We start from the raw sequence: 12,043 nt of genomic DNA, 5'->3' as shown, positions 1-12,043 counted from the left end.
AAAAGAAGCCATAAACCCAGAGAACTTTCCTGTGAACTGATATATATGTTTTTTCAAAATGTTTATTTACATGTTCTGTTTTCCATCTATTTTGCATCTAACACTCCATTCCTCTGTGTGTGTGTATATATATATATATATATATATATATATATACTGTATATGCCTAACTTCAGAAATTGTGCTATACCATCCTGGTGAAGAGACCTCTATAGAGTCTCGAAAGCTCAATATGTCATCCAAAAAATTTTTTAAGTTAGCCATTAAAAAAAGGTATCAACTACTGAGGACTTCTCTCAAAAAATTTCTTTCATGTCAATCACTAAGTAAGAGCGCTCACTGGGCTCATACATATAGAAAGAGGAGGGATATCAATCAATAAATGACACTAGATCTATTCCCACAAAGCTATATCTCAATTTGCTCAGTTCCTCCCGCTGTATAAGGGCTAGTTCACAAGGGGGCAATGAGGCGGATTTTGACCGTGGATTTCGCCTCAAAATCCGCCTCGATACAATGGTGGTCTATGGAGACCGCTAGCGTTCATTTTTCCACTAGCAGTTTTTTGCTGCTAGCGGCAAAAAGAAGCGACATGACTAGGGTTGAGCGATCGTGTTCGGAAAAGATCGGATTCCGATCGGCGATCGAGAAAATTTCACGATCGCCATCGGAATTCCGAACACGATCTTTTTATGTGGGATCGAGATCGGTGATTTTTCCCACAATGCATTGCTTAGCCTTCACGCTGAGTATACGCTGTATATTCAGTGTGAAGGCTCTGCTGCAGTTCCATAGGAATGAATGGAAGCAGCCGACACAGCCTTAACCCTGGCTGCGCGCCGGCTGCCTCCATTCATTCGAATGGAAGGCTAAACTATATCTTTAGCAGCTACTTACCTCTAGAGATGGCTGCTCCAGTGCCCTCCTTCTTCTTGCCTCGCTGCCCCGCCTCCCAGATTAGTGTTTAAAGCGCTAGGTAGGCGGGGCTTGTGGCTTAGTGTGGGCGGGTACAGGGCGGGGAGACGTGACGTCTCCCCTCCCAGTACCCGCCCACACTCTCCTAACCCGCCCACACTCTCCTAACCTGGCAGGGAGAGGGCAGCGAAGGAAGAAAAGCAGCGTGGAGCAGCAGCGAGGTGAAGAATGAAGGCACGGGGCACTGGACCAGCCATCTCTGGAGGTAAGTGGACACCAGGGGTAGGATTGCTTTTAAAATCCGATCTCCGATTAAAAAAAAAATCCCATTGACTTGCACTGGGATCGGAATTGGGATCAAGATCGGGTTCGAATGAAAAATGATCGGAAATCGGATTTAAAAAATCGATCCTGAAAAGTCAAGATCGGCTCAACCCTAGACATGACCTTTCTTCAGGCGGATTCCGCCTGAAGAAAGCAATAGACGTAAATGGGAAGCAGAAAATGCGTTGCGTTTTTTTGCAAAAAAATCAAACAAAAAACGCTATGCGTTTTTTTTTACAGTCCATTCACTTTAGGGGCGTTTTCTGAAGTGGTTTTTACCAAAAACTGCTCCAGAAAACGCTCCAAAAAAAAATGCGTCAAAGTCCAAAAACCGCTTCCTAATTAGGAAGCGTTTTTTTTCCGAACCAAATTAAGCCACACGTAATTTACGTGTGAACTAACCCTAACATATAGAGATGTACAACATGACAGGCTTCCTTTAAAGAGGACCATTCACTGCCTTCACCTGTTTGGCATCCTTCAATAGGTGCTACTGTACAGATTCTGGCACAGTTGGAATTTTCCTTCAAGCCCCCACCATTCCTGAGCAATCATTTGTTTTACTTTCAGCACAATCATGCTGTCAGGTGCTGTCAGGTGGGTAGTCACTGTCTGCTCCAGCCAAGGGAGTTCCATTGGACAGTAGAGAGTATGAGTGTAGTCAAAGTAAAAGATGGGATTACTTGGGAATGGTGAGGTCTAGAGAAAATATTATAACTGCGCCAGAATCAGTGGAGCAGCACCTATTGAAGGACATAAAGAAGTGGTAGAACCGGTGAAAAGTCCTCTTTAAAGTTAATTTAAAGGGGTCAGTTATTGGAAAGTACCAATCACTGACCCTTGTAATGGTTCCAGTGATCAGTTGACAAGTAAACCCTCAGCTGCCTAGTCAGTTAATCTTTTATCTAGCATCTAAAATTATTGTTTGTCAGTAGTGCATCGCTTCGTTCAAACAAATGCAATGTGCAAGAGGATAAAAATGTAGTTCTTTTCATACAATAAAGATGATTGCTGCATGTAAATTCAGCCAACAAGCCGGCAATGATTGGGAATAAACTTCCGTTCCAGATCATTGCTTGTAGGCCTCTGTAAATGGGCCTTACACTTCATTGCCTATTTGGATTAGCGCATTCTACACTAAGGATAGAATACCAACATCTGAGGTTACGTGCACTGTACAAAGCAGCAAATCAAACTCGTTTAGTCATCTCAATGGAAGATTCAGGTTAGTAATATGTTATAGGGATTTCTGGCATTCTGAAGCAGCATACTACAAGACATTATACACAAAAAATGGAAATATTCTGTATCAGAAAACAGCATCTATAGAAACATTCTAATTTATATGTATTCATGTTCTAGAGTCCACTGCTGCACATCAGTGATAAAATACATGATTACCTGTCAAGAAGATACATCCTTTATACATACACATTGTATATGGTGAAATCTAACTGTATTTTTCATTCTGTCACAGGATCAATGATACTGACGTCTGCTGCATCTTGAATGAACATAGCATATGAGCTCACTCAATCTTGACTGTGTGAACAAGCCCTTAATATTTTGTTATGTTTGCTAAATGTAAAAATGAATGAGGAAACAGGAGATTAATGTGCCCTCAGTGTTTTGTCAGTCTGCAGGATGATATTGTATTATTGTATATGTCTTGAAGAAACCTTGCAGAGAAGAAATGGGTTAATTTCCTCCTGATCCCTTTCATTTGTGGCTGACAGCCAGAAGGGGCAGTCTTCTAAGTCAGTGCTCTTCCTTCTGTCCCCATGATATACTCCACATCAGGACCTTTCTGCCCCTTTTATTTTACACCAGGCAGGGCATTGAGGAAAGTCCTGCTGCAGTCACGATGACTTTTCGCCAGGATTATTCTGATCTTAGCAAGAGTAAATGGAAATGAATGGAAAAAAACAGAATCACACTCATAGACCAAATTTTCCTTTTTCCATCAAGGAGAACTTGTTTGCATATTTCTTACCCATAATTCCTAGCAGAGCATTCTTGGTCTATAAGACTTTACATACCGCAATGCAACATCTCTCTAAAAAGACATCGTAGATCAATAACCCCAAAACAGCTGTGGATGTGTTTCCCTTCCTTTTAGATGAGATCTTTTGGTTTGAATTTAATCCCACTCAATGTCACTAGGTTTCTTTAAAAAAAAAAAAAAAAAAAAAAAAAAAAAACAGGCATTGACCTATAGGTATCTACCTTCCAAAAGGTGGCACTAGAGTAATTTCCACTTTTTCTATCAAGGGAAACTTATTTAGATATTGCATTACCAGAATTCCTAGTAGTGCATGTACAGTCTGTAACAGCTCTCAATAAATTATAGAACTTTCTGACTTAATGACCATAATGTCTAATCTCTATAACTAATAATTCCAATATGGACCCTGACAAAAACAAATATTGGTGGCGCTACTCATGAAGCCAAGAGCAGTAATGGAATATGGCTCCCAGCTCTAGAGGACATGGGCTTCAATTATGGATGAAATGCAGGTAAGTAGAAATAAAGATGATAATGTGGACGTAGGGATGTTTTTTGTTTCATTGGTAAAGGGAAGTTTTTGTGAAGGACATAAGCTTTAAAGGGTGTCCAAAAATCATCTGTGAATACATCCACAGCAGAGGTAAATACACACTGTTCCCTTGTGCACCGTTTGCTTGGATTTATTTTACTTGCTGCTCCTTATATCAATCTTATTTACATGCAGTTTTTCTGAGAACAAACTACATTTCCCATGATTCATCTGCCTGATCTCATTTTGTGTACTCCTCCCTTCTCCTTAACAATGGGGAAAAAAAATCACTCCCATATCTGGAGTCACGTGCTGCTGCGATGTTTCATTTGCAGGTAGGGTCCATTCACACGGAGGAAAATGGTGCTTTATTTGGCACTGAATTTTCCATGCTGAAAAAAAAGCCTCCCATTGATTTCAATGGGTTCTGCTAGCTTTTTTTTCCACTAGTGGAATTTTCTGCCATTGATTTCAATGGGTTCGGCTAGCTTTTTTTTTACACTAGTGGAAAATTCCGCTAGTGGAAAAAAAAGCTAGCCAAACTCATTGAAATCAATGAGAGGCTTTTTTTCCAGCGCTGAAAATTCAGCGCCAAATAAAGCACCATTTTACTCCAAGTGAATGGACCCTTAACTGCTCAAAGGGAGGGATAGTGAGCTTGCAAACAGAACATCACTATGAGATCAGTGACCTGAAAATAAATCAGATAAACAGTGCCAAATTTAAACAGGGTATATACAGTATATAGAAGTGTCTTGTATTAAAGCGTCCTGTTGTTTGGTCCATATTTTTTTTTTAATTGAATAACCCCTTTAGGCTGAAGCCCCACAAATGCAGCTTTTATTGTTGCAGATTTGGCTGCTTTTTTTGAGCCAAAGTCAGGTGTAGCTTTAACAGAAGGGAAGCATCTCTGGCTAGGGTCACATCTGCATTCAGGGGGTCCTCTTGGGTTCCCCACGAACTGGAACCTAATCCACATAAAAAAGCAGTTACCTTATGAAACCCGAGGCCCCATAGACTATAATGGGATCTGTGTGTTTTTTGTGTGAAAAATGAGAGGGGAACATAATCCCCGAATGCAGATATAAACCGAGCATAAGAGCTTCCTATATATTTTCCATTCCTTTTCAAGCCACTCCTGACTTTGGCTCAAAAAAAAAAAAAAATGTAGCAAAATCTGCAACAAAAAAAAATGCTGCATTTCCGCAACGTGGGGCTTTAGCCTTAAAGTTGAAAAAGGTATGATCCTCCAAACTGGACAGCAACACTCCTGGTTCCTGTGTGAACGTTCTTTGGAGGAAATACTCTTATTTTTAGTCTTTTGAATTGAATTTGAAGAAATGCAGGCAAGCGGAGGGAGCTATCTGCTATAGTACTAACACATCTAGAACAGTTGTATTTCCCATAAGGAAGGTACACCAGAGGGAGATGTATGCCCTGTTTGTTATTTTAACCCCATTTCCCAGTAGGAGATGGATAGAATGAAAAGGAAAAGTTTTAATCTGATGCGCAACACTAGAACAAGTGCTCTCTGGGCATTCCTTAAGACTGAAGTACCCTGTCCTCTCTGCAGTAAGTGCTCTGCAGCCCCTTCTCTCTGCTCTAAATGATGGCTCTAGCATCTATCCAGAAGTCTGCTGATAGTGCGGGCAGAGACGAGTGGTTGTGCAGCATTTACTATAAAGTCCAGGGCACTTGAGCATTAGTGTATTACCAGAAAGTACTTGCTACAGAAGTACACACAGAACTAAAACTTCTTATTGGTGATGATGCTATGAGCATATAGAAAGGTATGCTTGACTATTATCTCCTATCTAGCACTGTCAGCAGTTTTGCAGAGACCAACCTGCTGATAGACTCCCTTGTCGAGATACATCCTACACTCACATCCCAGCCAAGTTAAGCTGATTTTAATTTTGGAAGTGAGGAAACATAAAAAATAAGAAAAATCTTGGACCGATCCTGAATTAGTATACATAGACAATCCTTGTAGTTCATGGGAAATATGATTCAAAACTGGCCTATGAAACACTAAAGCTTCTATGACAAATCTACGCTATAATATCCTCCTCTGAAATCTGATAAGCAGAATGATGTTCTGTATTCTAATATGAACTCTGACAACTATTCCCATTTATAGTTTACTATTTTTTTGCACAATAAATAATATATATATATATATATATATATATATATATATATATATATAATTTAACATATTGTAATGAATGAATCAACATAGAACGCACCTATGTAAGTAATACAAATGACGGTAAGACCTTTGATCTACTGTATGAGCCATTTCATGTCCTAACTAGGATAGAACTAATGCAGAGCTGAGATTATTCTACGGATTATTGTATCCAGGGGGACCAGATCTTGTCTTGAATAATCGCTAGGATCCCAGATAGCTTTAGTTTCATCCCGTCTTGGTCTTGGCTAACCATAGATGTGTTTGCAAGTGTGATTTCAGCATCCACAAAAATAAATGAAATATATCTTTGGGGATGTAGCAAAGTTTATGTAGTAATTCATCCCATGGGGAGAAGAGTATCACTGAAGGTAAAAGATAATAGAAGTCTAAGTAGAAAGGGGACACTCTGCGGCAAGTGCACCAGATATGCAACAATTAACCCTTGTCTCCTCAACCACTAAAACAACCCAGAAAAGTTGAATCCGTGTCAGAATCTGGCTTAAAAAAAAAACGCCCCCCATTGTAATCAATGGGAGCTGGTCATTTCCTTTTTCAAATCGCTAGTAGAAAAAAGAAAGCGACATGCCCTTTGTTCAGGCAGATTCCACTGCTGATTCAGCCATGGACATCCGCCTCGTGACACTCCCTCCGGACTAGGCCTATTCATTTGGGTGTAATCCGGAGCAGAATGCCACGACTGGATGCTAATGCACTGTACGCACTACACTGGCATCCAGTTGCGGCTAGCCATTTTTTGGACCGGATTCTGAGGCGGCCACCACGTCAAAATCCAGTCCAAAAACCTACCGTGTGAACCTGGCCTAAGTGTGCAAACACACTGCACATACCTGAGGGTCCGCTTTGGTTTTCTGTCACGGGTTCTACAGTGTTGGTTTCTGAAGAGGATTTTGAGGCGAGAAAATTCCTGCATGTGAACATACCTTAAAGGGGTTGGTCTGAATATCGGTCTGAAAGTGGCCAACCCCTTTAAGCTCACTATGCCATCTGATAGCACACTGACCCATTTTTTTTCTTATGGCTTTATACACATAGCTGTGTATTATACCATCTATATAGGGGGCTAGGAGCCCAGAAGTAAAACTAAGGACAGGTCCTATTTCTCTCTGTTTTGCAGTCCAGGCTCATAAATTGGAAGGTATGGGCCCATGGAGGGCATAGATGGCATACATAAATCATCCATGTGCCATCTCTGGCCATTTCTCATGGACTCGTACGTACACACATTTTTATAAATGAAGCCTTATTCATTCAGTAATTCTGAAAAATTGTATTAAAAACTACTGTACCTCCTACATAGTGTAGCTCAGTCTCCTCCATGGAACAGCCAAGCAGAGGCTGATGATTTCATTCACTAGTGTCTACACTGCACCACAGGACAGAAAAGGATCATCAAGGCCCTTCTGCTACATTAGGTAAGGATACTTTCACTTTTTTTTTCTTTTTTTAATGTAGATTGTGAGCCCCACATAGCGCTCACAATGTACTTTTTTTTCCCCCTATCAGTATGTCTTTGGAATATGGGATGGAAATCCATGCAAACACGGGGCGAACATGCAAACTCCTTGCAGAAGGTTTTATGCCATTGGCAGGATTTGAACACAAGGACTCCAGCGCTGCAGTGCTAACCACTGAGCCACCGTGTGGGCCGGATACTTTTACCTTTGTCATTTTTTTTTTTATTTTTTTTTTGTGGAACTATTTTTCACACTGCAATTGCAAAAAAATAAAGACAGAAATGTCAGATTTCTGCAAAACTCAGCATGCAGTTTTGTAAATGAATACCTTGAAAGGTGCTCTCAGTGGCTACTTTTGGGTAGTGTACCTCTTGATTAGAAATCACTAATTATTACTTGAATTCATTGATCTCCAGTTCTGTTAGGACGTTTTGGAAGGAGTAGTTACAAGACGGCACACACACACACACACACACACACACATACACACACACATACACACACACACACACACACAGTCATACACAGTTAACAGGCTCATAACAGCCCACCAGCAAAAAAGGATCATTTGATCCACCAACAAGCACAAGCAGCTTCCAGTTTCTTTCTCCACTATCCAGATACAGGTGACACCTACATTACACACCCATGTCTCTGCTCAGACCATTTCCAGGAGCTCAGTGTAAAGAAACTTGGTGTAATGGCGTCTCTGACATGTCTTGCCATTGACATCCTGCCACCTTTGCCCTTGACTTGAAGTGATGGCGTGAACAAGAAACATGGACTGCTATGCATAAGGACTGTGTCATCTTTAGCAATGAATCCAGGTTGTCTTTGGTATCTGATGACAGTTGGTACATTATAGTTTACCACATTTTTTTCTGTCCATCAGATCCCATATGGTTCTGAAAGAAAACCTTGTATATGGTTAACATCAGAGACATATAGGGTTATAGACTTCAATGGGTGACAATTTTCAGAAAAACTGTAATACAATCATATGTATGAAGCCAAAAGGGGTTCTGTGTTGTCAGTACTGTGGAATATTAAGAATATTATCCATATTAGGTTGATGTTCTGGTGAATACAAATGTACTACACCTAGAATTTGCTATATTTTTCTATAAAGTTGCGGCCTACTTTGTGTAAGCTTTGGTAACCTGCTGAACTACATTTCCCACCTGAACTTCTCCATCTCTACCCCTTTATATCCTTCTGTTCATAAGCTGTATTGATGGACAGTAGCATCAATAGGCATAATAACTATATACTACATTAGAACTAAATCTAGGCGACATAAAACTGAAGATGAATAATCAAATTACCAATAAGTAGGTTGCTTTTATTTTATACATTTGGAATAATTCATGCCCCGTCTAGGCGCAGGGCCGATTGTTATTTCTCCATGACCAGTATACATTTTTTTGCAATTGTCTGACATAAAGGCCAAGCTTTTGAGACTGCAAGAGCTACACAATAGAGACCCTGTGCCGTGTTTCAGCCACGCGGTTAGACAGACTTTCTGTTCTCGACAGGGGAGCGCTCTCTGTGTAATTGACATATGTTCACCCTACAGCTGATACAATTCTACAGCCAATAGACATTATGTAGCAAAATCAGCGTGAGGCATTGGACTCTGTGTATGCCGATATACAGGGACATTGCACTGAATTTCCTTATATTTCTACACATAAGCACATTAGAATTTGTAGACACAATTGGCATCCATGACATGTTCTCCTTGTGTCTCGGCTATGCTTGCAAAGACTAATGCATTGTATCTTGCAGCTATCATGACTTCCTGTAACATATGGAGCAGTGCAGGCATCACATGTAACCCACTAATTAAAATTAGCAGTGGTTTTCCTATAATTAGAGGCAGAGGTTCGTCTGCTGGGGCTGTAATAATACAAGGCCTAAACCCTTGAGGGGAATACAATTCCCAGTGGCCAAGCTGATAATATATAACCAATCTTGGCGTTCGATTAATGACTCTGAATAAATAATAGGGCTGTGTAAATGTCGGATATGTTCACAATTTTATTACTACATCCCCCAATAAAGCCTACAGTCCTATTGCCTTGAGCTATTGGTAATTTCCTAACGTTCTCTAGGCTTTCTCTGCATTGCATTGCCCTTCAAGTGGTAAAATAAATCTAAATAATCTCAGTAATACAGATAATGTAAGAAAGTCTACGCCTGACTGTGCACAATAAATTCTTAGGAAACATCTGCAGATTTGTGGATAAGATGTGCAGGAATCCAGCCTTCAAACAGGTGCTGATACAAGGAGCCAACACATATGGGCATCTTAAAGGGCACAGCATGTTTAACTGGTTCATGCCAATTATTCGTCGACTATATGCTCCTCTATAGTTAATCACATTATTACTATATGTTAAACCCACTGCTGCCCACATCCGATCAGCCCATAAAAATTAGACTGCATAGTCTTAAGAGTGGGCCAAGTATCAAAATATTTTTGGCACCCTGAGAAGGAGATTTTTGCTGTTTTTCCCCCATAACATTGGCTCTATAGCAGGTATAATGTTACCATTACTACTATCATTAGTCTGTGTATGTAAGGTATATGATAATGACCACATGACTAATAGGAACAAACAAGGATTAGGATCATCATCATGCAGTATGACTGATCCATATAGGAAAGTAGTAGTAATATTAGTTAATAAGTAGTAGTCAAGTGCTTACATTTACCAGTACTGTCCAAATTGTATGACATGTAGATTGGCTGATAGTTCGGATGTCATCTTCCCAGTAATACCTTACCACTTATCACATTGACTACCATGATAATATATAAGACTACAACTAATACGACCAGAGGGACGTACCTGTGCCAGAGTGATTCAGACAATAAGTGGTGCATATTAGTCAAGGAAAGTCAGTCCAAAAGCTAGACCCATAGACTGGAGTTAAATTATTACGAATATAGTCAATGAACACAAAATTGCAACCACTACTGGCGAAACTAATAATGCAGGTCAATAAGTCAGGTTGGATCTATGTATCGTATAGCAATAAAATAGTTACCCCAGGGCAGCTACTAGAATCATAAAGTATTCCTCATATTATTAAGAAGGAAAAATTTTCTAAATATTGTCTTATGATTTACAACCCAACCTTCATCTTAATGAGACGGTGGAGATCATCTCAGTTACACCACTTCATGGTCAATTGATTTAACCATTCAAGTGCTTACATTGTAGTCTAGTAAGCTATTGCAGATACCGTATCAGACTAAGAGATGAAATCTGCACAGTGATACATTATAACCTATAATATTGGCCTGGCCATTAGCGGAGTGCATATTAAAGGCCATTATAAAAAGACTATACATGTAGTTTTTTAAATCAATTAATAAACCCTATAGAAAAGGAAATGCCGGGTAATCTGAAGATCTTTGTCACTTATGACAGACATTTTGGTATGATCCAAATCGACCGAACCATACCACAGTGTGAAAGTGTACAGTCTACAAAGAAGCCACAATGATATTCACTAGGTACAAGACCCCAAAGCTTGTAATGTTAGATGCTTACCCCCATCTTCTTCATCAAAGGAGTTCATACATGGGAAGTAGATGGCCAGAGCCTCGAATGATGCAGACAGACTAATCCGGCTCTGTGACCTCTCCATGAACATGCTGGGGGCGCTCCCCGGATCTGATGGGGGCTTCGGGAGCTTGGACGCCCCATTTTTCACTCGAAGCACTGCACGAGGCGTTTTGGCAGCTTTTGTGGGTCCCTAGATAGGAAGAAAAAGCCTCTATAACCTGCTGCACCCCAACAAGTGCCCCTGTACACAGCAGTCCTATAGATGCAGCTTGTAGATGGTGCATTTACAGAAGCAATATGTCCAGCCTTTGAAGGTACAGGATCCAGGTCCCAGTCACTAGGTGAAATACAAATAATCCCGTGCACCTAGGCTCTATTGAGCTGTTCCCCCTCTCCTGCTTTCTTTCTACTTGCAAAGATCGCTGGTTGACTTCATTCACAGAGAGATGACAGGAGGGGGCTGAATGAAGTCATTATTAGGATGCATCCTGGCCAATCCAAGCAGGCGAACAATAAAGGGAGGCTTGGTCTCAGGCACAGCAGAGATGAGGATGGGAGAAAGGGGTTGGCAGCACATTCAAAGCATCTATGCACTCAGTGGCTCCGGAGATGTCTAGTCATTGCTGATATGAACATACATCCAGGACTCCATTACATTGCAATACAACACGCCTGTCACCATTTTCCTGTATATGAACATATGACCTATAACATCTAATGTGAAATGTGATGCTTGTGCATGGGTATTGTGCGGTCTCTTTCAGTCTAAACTGACCATATGCTGTGTGGTGGATTTTGTAGATTTAATGCCACTGACCACAAGATGGGATTTCTACAGGTTTGTAGCACAAATCAATTTCATACCCTATGGACGGTGACTGTAAGTGGTATCAGCATACAAGCAGGATACATACCAGCTCAGTAGTATACGATACCGATCCTGTAGTTGTATAGGATTCTCCATTTGCACCAAGTGCTTCCCTAAGCATATGATCCAATATATGGCAAGTAATACAGGCT

At 40.5% G+C, this 12,043-nt stretch overlaps 1 protein-coding gene across 3 annotated transcripts in view; it reads right to left on the bottom strand.

The window, feature by feature from the left end:
• Positions 1-11,455, bottom strand: part of RIMS4 (regulating synaptic membrane exocytosis 4) — a 172,910-nt gene extending 161,455 nt beyond the window's left edge. For all 3 annotated transcript variants that reach the window (XM_075278379.1, XM_075278378.1, XM_075278380.1), the window contains exon 1: positions 11,009-11,455. In XM_075278379.1, coding sequence (XP_075134480.1) covers positions 11,009-11,111 — 103 coding nt within the window. In that variant the 5' untranslated portion in view covers positions 11,112-11,455. The remainder of the gene's footprint in view (positions 1-11,008) is intronic.
• Between the last annotated feature and the right edge of the window lie 588 nt (positions 11,456-12,043).

The sequence above is a fragment of the Leptodactylus fuscus genome, chromosome 6 (genome assembly GCF_031893055.1).
Source record: "Leptodactylus fuscus isolate aLepFus1 chromosome 6, aLepFus1.hap2, whole genome shotgun sequence".
In the NCBI taxonomy this organism is placed as follows: domain Eukaryota; kingdom Metazoa; phylum Chordata; class Amphibia; order Anura; family Leptodactylidae; genus Leptodactylus; species Leptodactylus fuscus.
The sequence above is the reverse complement of the archived record's forward strand: the minus strand, read 5'-3'. Positions and strand labels throughout refer to the sequence as shown.